The 23494-nt window shown below is 36.7% G+C and overlaps 1 protein-coding gene and 1 pseudogene across 1 annotated transcript in view; one reads left to right on the top strand and one right to left on the bottom strand.

The window, feature by feature from the left end:
- The window catches only part of LOC105033067 (uncharacterized), a 65966-nt gene extending 64771 nt beyond the window's left edge, over positions 1-1195 (top strand). Inside the window, exon 2 of the mRNA XM_010907718.3 lies at positions 279-1195. Within this exon, the coding sequence (XP_010906020.1) occupies positions 279-704 (426 nt within the window). The 3' untranslated portion in view covers positions 705-1195. The remainder of the gene's footprint in view (positions 1-278) is intronic.
- A 1611-nt stretch (positions 1196-2806) lies between these two features.
- The window catches only part of LOC140859276 (putative invertase inhibitor), a 35725-nt pseudogene continuing 15037 nt past the window's right edge, over positions 2807-23494 (bottom strand).

Below are 23494 nucleotides of genomic sequence, written 5' to 3'. Positions count from 1 at the left end.
TCCAGCAAGAGCTGAATATTGCGAATTTGTACAGGTCATTTCTGTCTTCATTGCTCCATGCTCAAACAACCTTGCTGTTATAATGCCATTATTAACTTAATGTGCTGCCATAACTTAGTATTGTTGATTCATGTACAGCAATTTTATCATGATAGTTTCATCCACAAAGTCTAGGTTTTGTCATGCATGACATCGACTTCAAATTTTCCTCTATCCATATTCTTACTAACATTCCCAAATTCAAATAGTTGACTTGAATCTTGCTTTGTTTTCTATAGGTACTAAAGGCAATGATGACTGGAAGAGAGAAATTACTAGAAGTATCAATTGGGCTCATCACACAGATTTGCAAATTCATAAATTTTGAGAAGTATGTTATGGAACTTGAAAAAGCTGATCTTAAAGAGATTGATGTTGTGGAGAAGCTGGTAAATGTATTGAAAGAATACGAGCATGCAAATGTTAGTGTTCCAAGAATAAGGAAGTTCGTGATTGAGCATGCAATTTGGATGATGAAAGCCAACAGAAAGTGTATCCATTTATTTAGCAATTTTGAGATGGAGAAGGTGCTACAGCATGTTGAAGAAACAATATCGGAGATCGAAAGCTTCAATATTTTCTCTGGCACTGTTGGGCTAAGCCATTGCAATACGAGCTCATCAATTCTTATACGTACAGCATTGCAGCTCATAACTGAAGGCTAAGAAACAAAGGGACTGAAAACTAGTTGATCAACAAAATTGCATGTGCAGACATAAAATTGGCATTTGATGTATAAATAATTAATTCAGTACTCATGTTTGGTTATGTAAGACTAGTTCATCAAACTTCTTTGTTAACGACATAGGGATTGCCTGGGGTTGTCTAGAGAGATAATTTACCTCCCAATATTCCAAAGCATGCTTGGGATTGCCTGATATTAGCCATGGCTTGGTGTCTGTGGAAATAAAGGAACAACAGGATCTTCAGATTTGAAGCTAACTCATCCAACAAGACAATGCAGACTGGCCAGCCGCTTTTTGGAAAATGGTTAACTTTGCCTGATCTTTGCTTATGCCCTCAACTGCCAAAACTGTTTGAAGCCTTCAGCAGATAGCGTATACTGTTTGTTTTGGAGATCATCAAAATCTTTAATTCTCTCAGATACCATTTGTCTTTCTCTTCTTTTGGGTGAAATGGACACAAGCAATCTCACCTTGAGTCTATACTTTAAACTATTGCAAATACTTAACTTGTACGTTGCCTTCTACTAATAAAATGGGTGGTCAACCCTCCCAATTCATTAAAAAAAAAAATGATATAGGAGGTGAAGAACATCAGAGTAATTAGACCTTCAAACAGCTCACCAGAACTCTTTTTCTTTTTCTTTGATTCAATTAACCTCTATTCCTAGTATCTCTAGCTCACTTCTCTTTATTATGATGAAGAAAATCTTCAAGGGAAAAAGTAGGAATAATCACTGCATCAGCGATAGGGGCCTGAGTCCATATCTGGGTAGCTAACCTGCAATATAAAAGAACATAAGATGCAGACTACTCCATGTCCAGACATAAATCACAAAATTCTGGAATATGAAGACCATGATAAGATAAAAAACCATGACATGGAAGCTGATTCTAAGCTATCTTCCACAAAAGTAGTGTCATCCTAGGATGCACTCCTAATCTCCATATCCACCCAATACATACAGATGATGGGGCTTCTTCCTTGAAAAAAAAAATATATGTATATATATATATATATATTTGCAACTTGAACCGACACTCCACATGAAGGCCTCCAACACAACCTATCTGCAACATCACCATCCAATATAGGAATAGACCGATTTCTATATGCTCGCCAGCAACCATAAGATCGTTAACTTTAATGTTTATGCCAAAGACCTAGTATCAACAGGAGCAGGCCAATATGCAATAGGAATGTCTAAAATCCATAGGTCCTAAATCACCTCTATAGAAGCGCCATTACCCTCCATCCATCTAGTATTAGAAAAAATCATTGGAGCAAAAGGACAGTTTCTTCCAAATAGGTGAACTAGCTCATGGACATATTGGAGTAGCGTAAGCGACCATACTCTATATTTTGCTCTCACAAGAAAAACCCACAACCCGTGTGTCAACACAAAGCCACCATACGTTTGGCCATTAAAGCATCACTCTGAGCCACCAAAGAAGTAAGACCCAAACTATCTGCTCGGATTGGCTGGCATACACAATTCCAACATAGTAAATTTACCATCCTGGAAGTAATTGAGGAACCCCATAATAAATTCCTCCTTACACCTCTCGGTTGCAATAACACCTTCGTAGGAATAACACAATTGGACATCAAATAATTAGGAAGAGTAGAAAATATTGACTTGGTCAATATATGTAACTCTTCCTATCATAGGGAGTGCTTTCCATTTCTAACCTTCTGATCTTTTCCAGAATATATTTTCAACCCACTATAGTCTAGTGAAGATAATCTTTTACGTGATATTGATACCCCAAGATAATTCCATATGTCATTAGATTCATGGATACGCAAATAGTTTTTGATCCTCAGCCTTGATAAAGCATCAACTTATTTTCGATATTTAATAACTACAATCTTAAACAAACAATACCACAAAAGTTCTAAATGATGTCTCCCGACATGATCAGTTCATGCTAAGGCTAGTAGCAACAACTAATTTTTCAGATGAAATTTGTCATTCCTTTTTATTGTTTATAGAGTTTTAGTTCTCTCAGCTAGAGGACTTAAAAATAAAAGGAGGAAAAAGGAGAGAAACCATGTAAATTGGAGAAGCAAGCAATATCAATCATCCTAGAAGATTGGTGATCACCAAAGCAAGAGCAGAGAGCTCTCATGAATCATTTATTCTCTTTGCTCAATGATGACTTGACTTTCTTCTCTGCAAATCCAGTCTCACAGTCATCACCCACATTAATGGCCACACTAAGATAAGCCCTCGCATCAAAGTAGCATTTGGATGTGATGGAACCAATAGTATCTTTCCATATATAAATCAAGTCAGAATGCATAGTCAAATAATCACTTGGACTCGTTGATCGCACAGTCGCTTGCCTTCTTCAACAGATTGGAGATCATCAACTGGGTGCTTGTGGCATTGGCGCTGGCCAACTTGGTGGCGATAACAGCCAGTCCCCAGGTGTTAGCTAAGTCACTTCTAGGATCGGCACTGAGAGATGTGGTGCAGAAGTTGTAGTTGACATTAGGGCTTCTTGCTACTGCTATCTTGCATGTCTCCTAGATGGAGGCCTCGACAAGAGAGGAGCTTTGGTTGTAAAGATACTAAGAGAATATTGAGAGAATAACCCCACCACCTCGACTAGTGAGGAGTAATTCATTTATAAAAAAATGATATGCCATAAATATGGTATACACAATATTACATCCCCTAAGTATAGAAAATATAGATATTACAGGGTGTACATTCCTAATGATACACCGTAAATATGGTATATAGATATTATAGGATATACATTCCTAATGATACACTGTAAATATGGTGTACATGATATTACAGGCCTTAAGTATAGAAAATACAAATATTATAGGGTGTACATTTCTTTTCAAGAAACTAATAGCTCATTTCTTGTCTTTGCTCCCTCGCAAGCCCAATGGGAGGGTGGTCACATTGAGCTTAGATTGGATAGCTGTGTAATGCAGGATAGGCAGACCCTTTGTGAGAGTGTTCGCAAGTTAATCAGGGGAGCCAATAAATCGAAAGAGAAGCTGCTGTCAGAAGACTCGTTCATGAACAAAGTGATAGTCTATCTCAATGTGTTTGGTTTGAGTGTGAAAGACTGGATTAGCACTGAGATAAATTGCAGAGAGATTATCACACCACAGTGTTGGTGGATTCTGAAGTTGAAGGTCCAACTCACTGAGAAGCAACTGTATCCAGATCAGCTCAGCTGTGGCACTGGCCAAGCTTTTGTACTCTGATTTAGTACTTGAATGAGCTACTGTTTGTTGCTTCTTGGAGCTCCAGGAAATAAGATTAGCCCTGAGAAAAATAGTAAATCCACTAACAGAGCGACAATCATCAGGATTACTAGCCCAATCAGCATCGGAGTGAAAGAAAAATCGGCTTTTTTCTTATAGGATTTTCCAGATCTAATGAGATCTGGGGCAGAATATTTAAAAAAAAAATTATCCTATGATATTTTAGATCTAAGATCTATTAGATCTGATTCCTATTATCTGATACTTAATATAAAATTAAATCTAAAACTTGAGGATTAGAGAAATACCTCTAGGGTAACTTGATTACCCTGTAGATGATCGCAGCAATGTCTGATGTTCTGATCTAGCCATACAGTCACCTGGCCTCTATCGGTATCCACTCAAGCAGGATCTAGATCATCTTCTCCTCATGAATCTTTGCTCCAAAAATTAGATCTGGATCTGATCTGGAAGATCTTCAAAAGATCTTTTGAAGCTGGAGCAGCAGCTTCTCAACAAATCCCTGCAGCCTTCTGATCAGGGAGCCACCACGCCTTGGACAAGCACCAGATGGATGCCCAACTTCTTGAGCATGAAGAGGAGAGAGAGAGGGCCAGAGGGGGTATGGAGAGGTGGAGGGGTTTTTGGTTTTTGCTGGGTATTGAGTAGATTCACTGAACCCTAGGCGCAGACAGGGTTTAAATAGACCCTGCTGCGCCATGCAGTGCCACATCATTCGACCAATCAAAAAATTCTAATTAATTCTAAAAAAATTTTGATTGATGGAGTGATATCATCTGATCATATCAGATAAGAATCCCATCAAACTCTCCTACTGTTGGTGCCAACAGTGGATAAACACAGTGAGATTGGCGCCCAACAGTTTGAGTCGATCAAGGCATAGAGTCCTCATCTCATGGGACTCTATCCTTATCCACTTGGGGCGCACACCATATCTGATTATGGCACCCACTTTGAGGGTAAAATTAGCAGGTGGTCACTCCACAAAAACTCTCCAATGACCTCTTGCCAAGTAGCCTTTAGTCCAAGGTCCATGGGTCAACGTTTGATCGATGTCTTAAAACGAAAATGACAGGTGACAGGAATTAGTAGGTGTTGTCTTAAATTCATCTTATGAATTAAGAGAAGTCCTTTCTGAGCTGGACTAGCTTCAGTCAGACTGAGAGAAACCTTCTCAAAGTTTTCTGAATGAGTCAAATCACATTTAGCTTAGTCGAGATAGAAAAGATTATACGAGGAGAAAGTTAGGCTCAATCGTGTGCTAGCATGATTTTCTTGAATCTAATTGGATCTAATCTAAATCAATCGAACTGGGCTAGCTCAATTGATGACATCCAGACCCTAACTCTTATTTGTGTGACCTAGTTGGTTCATTTTCATATGGTAATGAGACATGTCATAATCTCATCATCGACATCATCGAAACTCTTTTCGATGGACCAGAACTCTTTTGATTCAGACAATTAGAATGATCGATCATCAAGATCATTCTAATTACTTTCAAAATCTACCAGTGACACCTAGTAGTATATGGTGGCAACCTATCAGAAATGAAGACAAACCTCTCGGTGCAGTTACTTGTATGATTGAGTTCTTCTATCATGAGTTCCGACTGAATTAGTATTAAGGTGAACTCGTCAAACTCAACATTAGTTATACGAATCAATCAATCGATCCGAGTCCGATGTGAAATCTCAATGGAAAACTTTTTTTCATTATTTCACTCTACCATGGCCATGGGCTTAAGAACTCAATCTTTCAATCATCATAGGACTACTCCTCTCATCTACCGAGGTTGATAGATCCCATCTTGGTGTGATTTGGTTCCTACAATGAATATGCTACAGCCAACATACACCTCAGGGTTCCGAATGGCTAGGAGACTGAGTTATGATGTAGTCAAACTATAATAGACTCAAGGTGAACTATTGATGCTCCTCAGGTCAAAGAATTAGACACATAGCTGCAGCATCGAGTTAGTCATCAACGAGAAGGTAGACTTCTTTATGACTGCTCGAGGTGGTCACGATCAGTACTCTCATTCTCAATAAATGCTTGTACTCTCACTCTGATGTCTCCACACCGTAGATTCAAGACACATCTACCTTAAGGAAGCAATCATACACCAACCTTCCAGATCGATCACCATCCTTGTGATGATCCTATGGTCAGGAGCTATTTATGAGTTAGTTATGTAAATTCATGCCTTAAATTTTCAACTCTTGAAAATATGAATTAACATTCCTACTAACTCAAAGGATGTATCACAGACATAATGTACATAATGTGATAGTAGAATAACCTTTTTATTCATTTATAGTCAAAATTATAAATTTATCCTTAGATTTGTACAGTAATGTGTCAGTCAATCTGACATCTAGGGCACACATCTAATAAACTTCCACTTGACCTAATGCCAATTGGCTACATATCTAAGTCCCTCTTCTCAAGGTGGGCTTGGATCTTCTGCTGGCCTAATGGCTTTGTCAGCGGGTCTGCCACATTGTCTGTGGAGTCGACTCTCTTAACCTCGATACAACTTTTTTCGAGGTAATCATGGATCAGATAGAATCGTCGCTTGATATGCTTGGACTTCTGATGAGATCTTGGCTCCTTAGCTAGGGCTATGGCGTCATTATTGTCACAGTAAAGAGGGACGGCATTCAATGAAATCACTCTAAGCTCTGCGGTAAATTTTTTATACCAGAATGCCTCCTTCGCAACTTTCGATGTAGCAATATACTCTGCCTCCATGGTGGAATCAGTAATCACCGTCTGCTTGGAACTCTTCCAGCTAACTGCACCATCATTGCAAATGAATAGACTCCTAGATGTCGACTTTCGATCATCTATATCAGACATAAAGTCGAGTCTGTAAATCTCTGAACCTGGAGTTTTCCATTCCCAAAGACTAGAAATATATCCTTAGTTCTTCTCAAGTACTTAAGGATACATTTCATAAAAGTCCAGTGCTCTTTGCCTGGATTCGACTGATACCTGCTTGTGACACTCATAGCATGGGCTATATCAGGTCATGTACATAGCATGGCATACATGAGGCTCCCTATTACCGAAGCATAAGGGATCTTGCTTATGCGTTCAATCTCCTCAGGTGTGCTAGGGCACATCTTCTTGGAGAGATGAATGCCATGTCTAAAAGGTACTAAACCTTTTTTGGAGTTTTTCATGCTAAACCTTTTTAGCACCTCTTCTATGTACATCTTCTGTGAAAGTCCCAGCATCCTATTTGGTCTATCTCTATAGACCTTAATACCTAGTATAAAGGATGCTTCTCTTAGATCTTTCATAGAGAACTCCTTAGACAACCATATTTTGACTGAGGTCAACATGAAAATATCATTTTCAATTAGAAAGATGTCATCTACATATAGTACGAGAAAGATAATTGCACTCCCACTGACTTTCTTGAACACACATGGTTCCTCCTCATTCTTGATGAAACCAAACATTTTGATCACATCATTGAAACGAGTATTCCAGCTCTGAGATGCTTGCTTAAGTCCATAAATGGACCTTTGCATCTTGCAGACCTTGTGATCATCATCACTGGATGTGAAACCAAGCGGCTGTTCCATATAGATATCTTCCTCAGGATATCCATTTAAGAACGCCATTTTCATGTCCATCTGTCATATTTTATAATCGAAATAAGCTGCAACAGCAAGCAATAGCATGGCTACGGATGAAAAGGTATCCTGATAGTCAATGCCTTCGCACTGACTATAACCTTTCGCAACGAACCTAGCCTTGAATGTCTCCACATTCTCATCTGTACCTATTTTTTTCTTGAAGATCCATTTACACCTAATAGGTATAATACCTTCAGATGGATCTACCAAGGTCCAGACTTGGTTTGAGTATATCGAGTCAATTTCTGATCTCATTGCCTCTAACCATTTCTTAGAGTCGATATCTGATATCGCCTCGTCATAGATCTTGGGGTCATCACCATGAACCCCATTTTCCGTGAGGAATATTTCCTCTACATCCTCACGTATGGTACCTAAGTACCTTTTAGGAGGATGAAAAATCCTAGTCGATCTATGAGGTGGAAGAGGTTGTGTTAGGACTGGTTCTAATTGATTGGATTCCTCAGGTTCTTTAGCTCGTTGCTCTTGGGAGACATTCTCCTTGAGCTTAATTATTCTTCCGATGCCACTATCTTGAATAAACTATTTTTCAAGAAAAATAGCATGTCGATTCACAATCACATTGTGGTCTTTCGGAATATAGAAATAGTATCCTAATGACTCTTTAGGATATCCTATGAATCAAGCTCTAAAAGATCTGAACTCTAACTTATCCACCTGCTGTCTCTTGACATGAGCCGGACAACTCCAAATTTTGAGATGACTTAGACTTGGCTTCTTACCATGCCATATCTCATACGGTGTGGTAGGAATGATTTTAGAGGAAATCTTATTCAATACATATATTGCTGTCATGAGATAATATCCCCAAAGAAACTCAGAGAGGTCCGTGAAGCTCATCATGAAACGGACCATATCTAATAGGGTCTGGTTTCTTCATTCTGAAACCTCATTGAGTTGTGGTGTTCCAGGTGGAGTCCATTGAGAGACTATACCATTATCCTTAAGATAGTCTAGGAACTCCCGACTAAGGTATTCACCTCCTCGATCTAATCGAAAAATCTTAATGGGCTTTCCTATTTGTTTTTCTACCTCATGTCTGAATTGTTTGAATTTTTCAAAAGATTCAGACTTGTGTTTCATTAGAAACACATATCTATACCTAGACATATCATCGGTAAAGGTAATGAAGTAGACATAGTTACCTCTAGCCAGCACATCAAATGGGCCGCACACATCCGTATGTACTAGGGCAAGTAGGTCTGTGGCCCTTTTCCCATGTCTTGTAAAAGGGAGCTTGATCATTTTGTCTTGAAGGCATGATTCACAAACTGAAAATGACTCGAAAGTCAACGGACTCAATAGTCTGGATATCTTCAATTTGTTAATCCTGTCTTCTGCTATATGACCTAGACTTAGGTGCCACAGATACCTATTATTTAGACTATCGTTAGGCCTTTTAATTCCTATGGCACTTATATTTTGCTCAATATTAAATACAGATACATCAATATGTAGCTGATAGAGATCATTAATAAAAAAATCATTTGCAACTTTATTATTTTTATAAAATATATTACAATGGTCCTTATGAAAGCTAATCATATAGCCTTCTTGTGCTAGACATGAAACAGAAATTAAATTTTTGCTTGCTGCAGGCACATAATAACAATCTCTAAGAACTAAATCTAATCCTAATGGTAATCACAGAAGGTAGGTTCTCACGGTCATAGCAGCAACTCTTGCTCCATTCTCGATGCGTAGGATCATCTCTCCATCCCTCAGCTTCCCGCTCTCCTCAAGACCCTACATAGAAGTGCATAAATGAGCACTAGAACCAGAGTCAAGTATCCAACTGGATGCAGAGAAAATCATAAGATTAGATTCTATAACGAGCATACCTCCAAAAGGACCATCCTTCTTGTTCTTCAGGGTGGCCAGGTACTGAGGACATTTTCGCTTCCAATGGCCGTCTGAATTACAGTAGAAATATTTTCTCTTTTCAACAGCCTTCTTCTTCGGTTCCATCTTCTTCCTTTTCCCATCCACCTTCTACTTCTTCGCAGACTTCTTCTTCTTTCCAAAAGACTTTCTCTTGGAAGAAGTCCGCTCCACAGTAAGGACTGAGCCTTTTGAACTCTTTAAAGAAAGCTCAGCCATAACCAACATGTTCATTAACTCAGCCAAGGTACACTGCATCTTATGCATATGGAAGTTCATGATAAAATGACCATATGCATCGGACAGGGACTGAAGGATCACATCAATCTGAAAATCCTTGTCTAGGATGATACCGAGCTTCTCAAGCTCCTCAAGATCCTTGATCATTGTCAAACAATGATCTTGGACTGACTGCCCATCATGCATTTTAGCCTTAAAAAGTCTTTGGCAGACTTAATACTTAGCTGCACGACTTTGTTCACCAAACAACTCTTATAGGTGAGCCAACATTCGGTGGGTAGTCATAATGTTCTCATGCTGGCGCTGCAAGTCATCAGACATGGCACCCAACATATAGTACCTGGCTTTGTTATCATCATCCATCCACTTTTTCAGAGACGCTCTCTGTTCAGCAGTTGGACATGCTGGTATGGCGGTGGGTCCTGGTCTAAGACATGAGTCAGTTTCTCAGAATCCAGAACAATTCTATAGTTTCTCAACCAGTCCTTGAAATTGGGTCTAGTCAATCTATGGGTGTCTAGTATTTTGGTCAGGGGGTTGGATGCAGACATGTTTTCTGTAGAGAGTTAAAAGTTTCTAGTTAGATTTTGTAATCAGACTTAACCAATTTATTTAGAGGTTTCATTTTTAAATAAATTAGGCTCTCATTATTTTTTCAGATCCCTACACTCCCTAGGTAGAGATGTGAAAATCTCTGTGATTAATGATTTCTAGTGAGTGGTGCGGTCTCACCGACTGGCTCACCACCTCACCTAATAATTATTGATGATGGGTCAATCGATGAGTGGACAATTCTTGTTCAATAATTTTCTAATCATGGTGCACCCAAAACTTGATCTCTAATTCATGAAACTCATCATGCCCGGAATATTGCTCCAATCTTTAGTTAAGTCAGACCCACCATTTGCACGAACTAGATTTCTGATTGAGTCCCTCACCGTATCCAAAATATTGAGCACAACCCATCCTCTAATCTGTAGCATCCAATGCCTAATGGACATGGTTGCATCTTTCCAGTGCAACTGCCACTGTAACTAGCCGAGAACAATCAACCCCGGAAAGGATCTGCACATCCACAATGGTGGAAGACCTTAGACTTAATATTTTCTTAGGAAGATTTTATTTAGGTCTCATTAAACTTGACTTGACATAGTCATAACAATTATGACTAACCTAGTGGCGTGGGTTAGCTCGAATTGTTAGCTATCTCAAATCAGAACTGGGTCGACACATATGGCTAGGTAAGTGAGATCGATGGATGGGATATGCCATTAACTCGATAAGAATGCATTCAAGTCGAGTAGCTCTCAATTAAAAATCAGTCGGTCGTATCTGCCCAACTTACCTTAGACACCAAATTGTTGAACCAGAACTAATTGGGTTAGCCTACAATCCAGGCTCTAACCACTGAGCCTAATTAGGTCTTAGCTTAATCGAGTCACATATGAATGTGATTTGACCTTGACCTAGACTTAATCCTATTAGGCTGGTCAATTATTAGCTTTCATGATCTCACCTAACCAACTTTTGATTCGGTTTGATCAACCACTAGACCTAATTTAGCTACCCAAGTCCGAACCCAATTTTATGAAAATGACTTAGATCTGAAATTCTCAATTTTAAACCTAATTTGATTTCATAAGCTTAATTCATTAATTAAGTCTTGGGTTCATAAACAAAATATGTAAAATAAATCCTAGGGTTTCAAGATCTAGGATTTTGCAGAAAAGTAAATTTGATTTCTGATTAAGGATGAACGCGTAGCACCCCTACACACCATAAGAACATCCCATTGAATGGGAGGAGAGGGTCGTAAATCCTACTTTGTTCTTATGACCAGACGGCCATGAGGAACATCTTAATCAAAAATATTAATTTAACTACAAAACTAGTTAGATCTAAGTTACATATCGCATATATAATTTCAGATCTAACTTATACATGCTTTGCATACATCTCATGCATTAAAATCTGATCTAATTAGCATGCTTTCAGATCTGATACATCACATATAATATCTAAAAAATAAAATTTAAATTAAACTATTCAATATGAAATTTATTCTAGATAGTTACTAGAACAATTCTACAACTAGTCTAGGCATGCAACAGATCAAACTTATGAATTAATTAAATTTTTATTTTTTATTTTTTGATCTGAATATAATATTTATAATATTAAAAAATTTAGAGAATAAATTAGATCTAATTTATATTTTAATTATATTAAAATATAAAACTTTAAGACTATTCATAGATTAAACTATTCCTAGTCTAGTCATGCATCTCATACATGTTAGATCTACTTAGATTTAATTTTAAATTTTTTAATTTTAGATTCTATCATATCTGATGTGACATCTAAAATCCATTAATATCAGATAAATAAAAATAAAAATTAGATCTAAATTAGATCTGAAATAGAGCCATCAACCTGGCTCTGATACTAGTTGAAGAAAAAATTGATTTTTTTCTTGTAGGATTTTTCAGATCTAATGAGATCTGGGGCAGAATATTTGAAAAAATAAAATCCTATGATATTTTAGATCTAAGATCTATTAGATCTGATTCTTATTATCTGATATTTAATCTAAAATTAAATCTAAAACTTGAGGATTAGAGAAATACCTCTAGGATAACTTGATTACCCTGTAGATGATCACAGTAATGCCCGAGGTTCTGATCTAGCCACGTAGTTACCTAGCCTCTACTGATATCCACTCAAGTAGGATCTAGATTATCTTCTCCTCATGAATCTCTACTCCAAAAATTAGATCTAGATCTAATCTGAAAGATCTTCAAAAGATCTTCTGAAGCTGGAGCAGCAGCTTCTCGACAAATCCCTACAGCCTTCTGATCAGGGATCCTCCTTGCCTTGGACAAGCACTAGATGGATGCCCAACTTCTTGGGAATGAAGAGGGGAGAGAGAGGGCTAGAGGAGGCATAGAGAGGTGGAGGAGTTTGTAGTTTTTGCTGGGTATTGAGCAGATTCACTGAACCCTAGGCACAGATAGGGTTTAAATAGACCCTGCTGCACCATGCAGTGCCACATCATTCGATCAATCAGAAAATTCTAATTAATTCTGAAAAAATTATGATTAGTAGAGTGATGTCATCTGATCATATCAGATAAAAATCCCACCAAACCCTTTTACTGTTGGCACCAACACTGGATAAACACAATGAGATTGGTGCCCAACAGTTTGAGTCGATCAAGGCATAGAGTCCTCATCTCATGGGACTCTATCCTTATCCACTTGGGGCACATGCCATATCTGATTATGGCACCCACTTTGAGGGTAAAATTAGCAGGTGGACACTCCACAAAAATTCTCCAATGACCTTTTGCCAAGTGGCCTTCAGTCCAAGATCCATGGGTCAATGTTTGACCGATGTCCTAAAACGAAAATGGCAGGTGACAGAAATTAGTAGGTGTTGTCTTAAATTCATCTTATGAATTAAGATAAATCTTTTCTAAGCTGGACTGGCTCCAGTTAGATTGAGAGAAACTTTCTCAAGGTTCTCTGGGTGAGTCAAATCATATTTGGCTCAGTCGAGATAGAAAAGATTACATGAGGAGAAAGTTAGGCTCAATCGTGTGCTAGCATGATTTTCTTGAACCTAATATAATCTAATCCAAATCAATCGAACTGGACTTGCTCAATTGATGACATTCAGATCCTAACTCTTGTTTGTGTAACCCAGTTAGGTTCATTTTCGTTTGGTAATGAGATATGTCATGATCTCATCATCGACATCATCGAAACTCTTTTCGATGGACCAGAACTCTTTTGATTCAAACAATTAGAATGATCGATCATCAAGATCATTCTAATTGCTCCCAAAATCCACTAGTGACACCTAGTAGTATATGGTGGCAACCCATCAGAAATAAAGATGAACCTCTCGGTGCAGCTACCTATGTGATTGAGTTCTTCTATCATGAGTCCCAACTGAATTAGGGTTAAGGTGAACTCGTCAAACCCAACATCAGTCATACGAATCAATCAATCGATTTGAGTCTGATGTGAAACACCAATGGAAAATTCTTTTTCATTATTTCACTCTGTCATGGCCATGGGCTTAAGGACTCGATCTTTTGATCATCATAGGACTACTCCTCTCATCTACCAAGGTTGATAGATCCCATCTTGATGCGATTTGGTTCCTACAATGAATATGCTACAGCCAACATACACCTCAGAATTCTGAATGACTAGGAGACCAAGTTATGGTGTAGTCAAACTATAACAGACTCAAGGTGAACTATCGATGTACCTCAAATCAAAGAACTAGACACACAACTGCAGCATCGAGCTAGTCATCGATGAGAAGGTAGACTTCTTTATGACTGCTCGAGGTGGTCACGCTCAGTACTCTCATTCTCAACAAATATCTGTACTCTCACTCCGATGTCTCCACACAGTAGACTCAAGATACATCTACCCTAAAGAAGCGATCGTACACTAACCTTCCGAATCGATCACCATCCTCGTGATGATCCTATGATTAGGAGCTGTTTATGAGTTAGTTATGTAAATTCATGCTTTAAATTTTCAACTCTTGAAAATATGAATTAACATTCCTACTAACTCAAAGGATGTATCACAGACATAATGTACACAATGTGATAGTAGAATAACCCTTTTATTCATTTATAGTCAAAATTATAAATTTGCCCTTAGATTTATACAGTAATGTGTCAGCCAATCTGGCATCTAAGGCACACATCTAACACGGAGAAGACATGTAGATAAGAAATAGACCCTTTCTTGATGTGGAGACCATGAGTGATTGTCCCCTTCATATAATGTAGAATTTGTTTAACAGCTGCCCAATGAGCTGTAGTGGGTCGATGCATAAATTGAAACATCTGATTTACTGTATAAGAAATGTTAGGCCTGGTAAGTGTTAGGTACTATAGGCAACCAACCACTCGGCGATAAAGAGTAGGGTCATCATGTGGGTCACCGTCATATAATCAAAGGCAAGAATCTGAGGTCACTGGTGAAGGTGCAGCACTGGAATGAGCCTCAATGCCAAGAAAGTAGTGCAGTGGTCCAAGGTCTTTCATGGCAAATTCTTGATTCAGAGCCACTAGGAGAGATGTGAATGGTGAATTCAGTATTCCAATAAGAATAATACCATCTACATATATGAGGATGAACATATAATAAGAGGCAGTGTGGAGAATGAACCGAGAGAAAATAGCACGAGATCCCTTGAATCCGAGATGCTACAGAAATGAGCTCAGGCGAAGGAACCAGGCACATGGGGCTTGCTTAAGGCCATAAAATGATTGTTTAAGGTGACAAACATAGTGCGGCTTTGACGGATCAACAAATCCCAACAGCTGCTTCATATAAACCTCCTCATTGAGGAAGCCATGGAGAAATGCATTCTTCACATCTAGTTATCGAATTTTCCATAGTAGAGAGGTGGCAATTGATAAGATGGCCCGAATGCTAATCGGCTTGATGGTCAGACTAAAGGTCTCACTGTAATCAACACCTTCTCACTGATTTAAGCCATTGGCAACCAACCGAGCCTTAAAACAATCAAGAGAGCCATCTACCTTTTGTTTGATCTTGTACACCCACTTGCAGTCGATAACATGATGGTGAGGAGGAGGAACGAGTTCCCATGTGTGGTTGTCTATGAGTGCTTGAAACTCCTCCTGCATAGCCTGATGCCATCTCAGATCTTTCCATGCCTTCGAGAAGGAGGTTGGTTCGTGAAGATCAGTAGACACAAAGAATGCAATAGGATGCTTCGATATAGTAAAGCACCAAGGTGGAAGAGAGCCTCATGAGATGGAGTCACCATCCCATGAGTACGAACTAATTGAGGGTCTCTCATCTCATCAGACAAGGATGGATGCTCAATTTGGGATGAAACAGCTATCACATTGTTAGTTGGTCTTGCCAAAGTAGGAAAATCATTTTCCAGTTGACTAGTAGTTAATGATGATAGGTCAGACGATAGAATGGGTAAACAAAAATCGATGGGTTTGGAATTTGAGGAAAGATTATCAAATTTCGAGATGAAGCTCGGCATGGAGTGAAGTGTCGAGGTGCTCATAGTGGACAAAATGTTCGAAGCCAGAGTAGAAACCTTTGAACTAAAGGGAAAAGTGTGTTCATCAAAAAATGTCAATACAAGAAATAAAGATGCAGCCTATAACTAGGTCAAAATAGTGATACCCATAGTAATGTGATGGATAGCCCAAAAAAATACAAGGATGGGATCAAAAATCAAGTTTGTTACTGGTTTAGTAGGGAAAGCACAAGCATGCAAAAACTCATAACATGTTATAATCTGGTGGACTTCCATACAAAATCGGATAAGAGGACTAAAAATGAAGTGATCTTGTTAGAAGATGGTTGATTAGGTAAACTACTGTTTCAAAAGCATAGTCCCAAAATTTTGTGGGTAAGTGTGAAAAAGCAAGAAGAGTCAAACCAATGTCAACTATGTCTATATTTTTGTTCAGCAGAACCATTTTGTTGGGGTGTGTAAGGGCAAGAAATTCAATGAGTGATGCCATTTTGCTAAAGTTCATTCTAAAAATCATTGGACAGAAATTCTTTGGCACCATCAGATTGAATGGATTTAATTTTATAGCCAAACTTATTTTCAACTTGTAACCGAAAAGCTCAAAAGGCACAAAAAATCTCTACCCTAGATTTTAAGACATAGAACCAGAAAAACTTACTATAATCATCCAAAAAATGAATATAATAAGAATGCTCGCTATGCGAAGTGACAGGTGTTGGTCACCAAATATCAGTATGAATAAGAACAAGTGAAACTAAACTTTTATTAAAAATAAGTAGAAATAAAAATTGAAAAAAAATTTCAAGCTAACATGAAGTGCATACATGAGTAGTATAGTCTCTATTGAATGAAATAGAAGAGGAATTGAGAACATGCTGAACTATGGGAAACATAGGATGACCCAATCGTTGATGCCACACTATTCCCGATCGTGATGTAGTTAAAAAAACTTTAGCTTGAGAAGAACCCACCACCTCGACTAGTGAGGAGTAATTCATTTATAGAAAAATGATATAATATCAATATGGTATACACTATTACATCCCCTAAGTATAGAAAATAAAAATATTACAGGGTGTACTTTCCTAATGATACACCATAAATATGGTATACAATTATTATAGGATGTATATTCCTAATTGTTGGATTTTGATCATGCAGCAAAAACAAATTTTTAAATTTTTAAAATAAATAAATCAATAGTTTTAATAGTTAAAACTATCGAGTCAAAATTTAAACCTTAGAATCACCTTGCCGATGTCAATCAAAACAAAACAAGCATGTAAAGAGATAGAATTTTATACTTTCACCAAAAAGTAATATGGTACAATGGTGATCTCCATGAGACTCCAAAGTAGAAGCTCTCCAATGGTGATCCACATAAAAATTAACCAAGATCCTTCCTAATCAGTGTGCAGCCGCAGTCTTATCTTCTCAAAAAATACTGCCGGTTTCGAACTCGAAGTACGGTCATACAAAAATCCAATCGTCTTTGATTTTGCCATCAAAATCATGTCAAGAAAGATACTCTATAGATGTCTTACAATCTAGGATTTGATTTTGGGCTCCAACACATGAAAAAATCAAATCTTAGGGCTAACTAGCAATACTTGCTAATTCTCTCACCACCTTTCTTACAACTTTTGCCTCTCAATTTCTTTTACCTTTTTTTCAGATTTTTTTCAAATTTTTTTTCTCTTTTACATGCCACATAACTCTAATTTTCATCCAAAATCAAGCACCTGGTCCATATGGGATGCCCTATATAAATAGGTGACTATGGGACGTAAGCAAGGACCAAGGGGTGCCAACCTTTGGTGCTCTACTTTCTCACATGATGAAATAAATCACCGTGTATTATTTTTGGCATAGGAGAGCCTTCATATAGAAGGACTCCTCCTCTTCTATACTCCATAAATGTTTCATAAAAAAATGGCATGAAATCATAAAGGTTCTGGATGAGAATACAAGGTGATAGGATAAGATAAGAGCCTTCATTAAGAAGGACTCTTCCCCTTCTCACGTTAATTAAGAGGGGGTGGCAATTTTATTTTGGCATGAAACCTAGTGGGTGTAGAGGACTCCTTCCACACTTGAAACTATTCTAAGTTGGATAAGAATCCAATTAAATTGGATCCAATCCCATTAGGTTAAAGATAACTAGTCTAGTTTAGCTTAAACACTTTGAACTGAACCAATTTAGGAACTTGGACTAATATAATATGCTAGCATATCAAATTAATCCTTAAAATTTATATTAAATCTTAATTAAATCAGATCAAAATTAAATTCTAAAGTGTGTGACCTATTGAATTTCAAATATAGGCAGCAGTGGATCTAGACTCTTGATGTAATCCTAATTCGATCAGATTAGGTCAGTCGAACAGTCCCAATCAACTAGGACTTTTCTTAATTAATTTTTAAATTAATTTTTTTTAATTTTGATGAGGTCACAAGTCAAGATTGATGACTAACAATGTATCATGACTATCCAAAATATTTAAAATTTTGATAAAAAATTATCAAAATATCCTCCAATGGTAAATTACTGTGTAATTCAATCCTTCAGTCAAACAATATCCCAAATGAGCTATGGGCATGAAAACATATCAAACCTAATTGCTTATCTATATGTATCTCGATCAAAAGGTGATGATTCAATTGATGATATATTAAAAAAAAATTTCTAATTATCATCCAACTTTGGCCAAAGACTTTCAGAATTATCGACTTATGAGATCACATAGGATGTTCACTTTCCTTATTAGGAGTGATTGATCTCTTATTGATCACTCACAACCTCCATGCATATTTTATCACATCCAAAACACCCCATACAAAGATCAGAGAACCAAGTTAGGAAGTAAACTAAAATATGGATTCATGTACATAAGGTACTATGACGATCTCAAGTCAAAGGATCACTTACACAACTCCCACTAGAGAATCATCAGCTGACATATAAATAAAACTCCATCAGATATTCTTTAGCAGATTTATTCAGTGAACTCATTCTCTAATGAGCATCCACATCCTTGTATTAGTATCACCATATAAGTGGTTGAGAGATCAACCACCCTCATCTCTGAGCATACATAGGATATGCCAGTCTTATCGGTATCATTAATCTCTGACTCAATGAACTAATGACTAAAAAATATTTTAGATCATGGCTATCAAGGTTGTAAGTCTCATTGATATGTTCTCATCACGATCTTAAAACCATTGTCCAGACCCATGGGATTCATTATAATCTTAAAAATAATAAGATACAACATATAACGGATCAAAAATATCTATTTTATTAATAATATTAATGTCAATTACATGAGTCTGAAAGATAAATTACAGAAAATATCCTCTCACATTCTGTATGCAATTAACTTATAGGACCTTATTCTTTTAATCTCCCACTTGCACTAAAATCAATCATCCCAATACTTGATGCCCATGCAATCAAGGTGGCGATCAAACTGCTGCACTAACAAGGCCTTAGTAAATATGTCCGCTATATTGTTCTTGGTATCAACTCGCTCTATGATCACATCGCATCTTTCGACTATCTCCCGAACAAGATGAAACCATCTTAAGATGTGCTTGGATTTATGATGAGATCTCAGTTCTTTGGCTTGAGCAACTACCTCAGTATTATCACAATAAATGGGCACTAGTTGTTCAATCTCTGGAACCACATTCAATTCTGAAATAAATTTTTTCATCCAGACGGCCTCTTTAGCAACTTCATTAATAGCAATGTACTCAGCCTCAGTGACCGAGTCAGCAATAATTTACTGTTTGAAATTTTTTCAACTTACTGCATCACCATACAGGGTGAACACATACCCAGATATGGATATACTATCATCTGGATCAGATTGAAAACTAGAATCAGTAAACCTTTTAGTTTTAAATCTGATCCACCATATATGAGAAAAATATCTCTAGTCCTTCTCAAGTACTTGAGTATATTTTTTATAGCTTTTTCATGATCCTCCTCGGGATCAGCCTAAAATTTGCTTACAATGCCTAAAGTATTGTTAGATATATGTCCTAGAAGCCAATATAACTGACACATTGTAATAAATCTAGGACATAATTTTATACTTAATACATTGATTTGATCAATAAAAGGATAAGTTTAATTTTTATTCAAGTGTAATGTGTCCTTGAATTGTCTATGGAATTAACTTTCGATACATATTCTCAAGGTATTAAGAATTAAAGACATATATTTAATTCTTAAATACTCCTGATCATAGGATTATCATGAGGATGATGATCGATTTGGATAGACCAATGCACAGATTGCTTTCTTCGAGATAGATGGATCTTTAGTTTATAGTATAGAGACACTGGATGATAAGTGCGGATAGTTATTAGAGAATATTTAGTACTGAGCATGACTATATGAGAGATCACTTAGATTTCTACTCGATCGTCAGTGATCATCTCGAGGCTGTAGTTGTGTGACTGATCTTTTGATCTAAGATGGTACTGCTACTCGCAGTGTGACTACTGAAGTTTGATTGACACATAAATATGAGTCTCAATGAGCCCATGTAGTGGATATTAGCGACAGTTGGTCCACTGCAGGAGTAGGGTATAAATCAAGATGGGATCTATCGATTTTGGTAGAAAGGAGTAGTTCTATAAGATTTGAGAGGCTAAATTTGAGAATCTGTAGCCACAATAGTGTGATTGATAAAAAAAAAAATTTATAGAAATCACATTTAGACTTGAGCTGATCGAATCTATCATATGACTGATGTTGAGGTTTGACGATTTATGCATAACCTGCCATCTAGTCGAGACTCACGATAGAGGGACTGAATCACATATTAACTATATCTAGAGGTTCATTTCAGTTCTACTAGGTTGTCACTACATACTGCTAGGTGTCACTGGTAGATTGTGAGAGCTCACTAGGGTTGTTCTGGGTCGATAATCTTTGATGAGTTAGAGTAAAATTATTTTGATCCATTGAAAAGAGTTTCAATGATACTTTGATAGAGATCATTGTATATCTTACTACTAGATAGAATTGAACCTATGGGGTCACACAACAAATGAATTAAATCTGAAATTAGCAATTGAGCTTATGAAGTGTCAATTAGGTTTAGAAAAACTTGATTGGGTTCAAGATAACCTTACTAACATATGGTTGGATCCAATTTTCTCTTTATGTTTGGATTCTTATTTGATAAGATAATTAAAACTTAATTATCTACTAATAACCTACATGAATTAGATTCATTGGACTCCAATTATTAGATGTCTAAAATTTTGGATCATATGAATTAAGGGTGCAAGTCCTTAATTAATTTCTTTGATAGTTATTATGGGGCGCCACCTTGATTTGATTAAGTTGGGCATATCCCATGATTAGAGGGCTTATAGATCTTATATGGGATGTCCCTTGGGTGCAAAAGAGGGTATGAAATATTAGGTGCAAGGACTTCAAGAGTTGGCGCCTAAAAGGATACCTAATAGAAGTTAAATAACTTAAGTTATTAGGAAATCCAATGCAAATAGGACTTGTATTATGTGATTGAATAGGATTCAATCCTTATTCCTTTTTAAAGAGACCTCCTCTAAGGTCCCTAGAGCATCCAACCAGCAGCCCACACCCACCTTTGGAGACTCCCCATGCCCTCTCTTCCTCTCTCCCTTTCTTCTCCCTTAGCATCCCACACGGCCCACCTCTTGGGCATCCCAAGTTCTTCCATGCCTAAGGCTGTTGGGAGTCTCCTATTTGCTGGTTTTCAGTGCTTGGTAGTAGCACAAGTAAGGGAGAAAGGCAAAAGAAGAGGAGAAGAAGAAAATCAAGGAAAGAGATCAAGAGTTGATCGTGATCCAGACTTCATTCAGATTCAACAGGCTGAATTTTCTTGAAAAAAAATATTTAACTTGAAGAGGACTGTTCCAGGCTGATCCCAAGTAGATACCTATAGAGGTTGGAGACTTGTGCAACTAGAAGAAAACCTCTTTTCTTTCAGATCTAGATTTGAAGAAAGAGATTGTGAAATAGGTATGCGATTTGATCATAATCTGAATTTCAGCATATATACAATTTTAGCATATGAACTAGATTCTTGTGGTTTTATATTTTTATGCATGCTTAATTTAAATTAAAAATATTTTAATCTTGTATTTTATTGTAGTATTGAGAAAAAAAAAATTTTGAAACACACATGCATGCCCCAAACCTCAAATTTCAATAGTAGTATCGGAGCCATGGGTTTCATATGTTGAAAATTGATATCTATGTTTTGAAAAGGGTTTCAAAATTTAATTTTTTTTTTGATACATGAGATGTATAGATAAATTTTTAAATCTAAAATTTAATTTTAGATTTAATTTTAAAATATATAATTGATATGTGAAAGCATGCATAGATCTGAATTTTGATCTGAAATGATTTCTAGTTCATGTTCATATGATATGTAGATGTAAGCATAAACTTAAAATTTTATATGATTTGATTCATAATTCATATATAAGATATATGATTACATATTTAGGTTATAAAATTATTTTTAATATGATCCATGATTAGTATATGAGATATATGATATCATATTGTAAATCTAAATTTTATTTAGATCTGAATTTTATATGCACATATGAGATATATATTTGTATATTAAATTTAAAAATTATTTTTATGATTTAAAATTTACTTTCATGCAAAGAATTTAGATCTGACATTTGTATTTGTGCATGAGAATTTTGATCATAGAAAAATCAAAATTAGGTCATGTAATAGAATTGCATCTAGGGTTTTTGATTTGATTCATATGGATCTAATTTGATTAAGTAATTGATCAAACTGAGTCAAATATTGATTAGGATTAGATCAATTAAGTTAAATAATCATGCAATTATTATTGATTGAATCGATTGAGTCCCATATGTAAAATCGATTAACCTAAAGATCTAATTTGGCTCGATGGTTTGAGCTTGATTCGCTTGAGCTAACCTATTTGGACCTATTGACCTATTGGTGTCTAAGATAAGTAATTGAGACATAATTATTTAATTAATTTTATTTGCTTATATGGCCAATTTATTGGTGTCTAAGAAAAGCAATGAGGGGATTCCCATCAATCTCCACTTACCTGATCAATTTGGAAGATTGAGCCTTCAATAAGATTGCTTAGTGATTTGATTTAGCTCATGCCAATTAGATCGATCATATGATGACAGATTAGATGACATAAATATTTCCATAAATATTAAGTTTATAGGTCTTCCACCATTGTAGATGTGCAGACATGCTACTGACGTCAATTATTCTCGACTGATCACAGTGGTTCAGTTGCATTGAAAATATGCTACCACTTTATTAGCAAAGAGTTGCTCCAGGATAAGGATGGGGTTGGGCTCAATAACTGTTAGATAAGAGATTCAATGATAGCCTTGTACTTGCTTGTGAATGGTGGGTCGGGCTTAACTAAGGAGTGTGGGCAATAACTATTACGTGAGCCCACATGACTTAGAGATTAAATCACTGCAACATGCTTAAAGAAGCATCTGAGTAAAGATTTTTCTATGCATCGGTGTGTATGTTACCAATAATTATTAGGTGAGGTGCATGATATTGGTGGGACCGCAGCGTCCACTAAGAATCTTTTATCGTGTTAAGATTTTTGTTTCCTTCTCGGAGA

The sequence above is a fragment of the Elaeis guineensis genome, chromosome 7, assembly GCF_000442705.2.
Source record: "Elaeis guineensis isolate ETL-2024a chromosome 7, EG11, whole genome shotgun sequence".
NCBI lineage: Eukaryota > Viridiplantae > Streptophyta > Magnoliopsida > Arecales > Arecaceae > Elaeis > Elaeis guineensis.
Note: the sequence above shows the minus strand (reverse complement) of the source record. Positions and strands in the feature narration are given on the sequence as shown.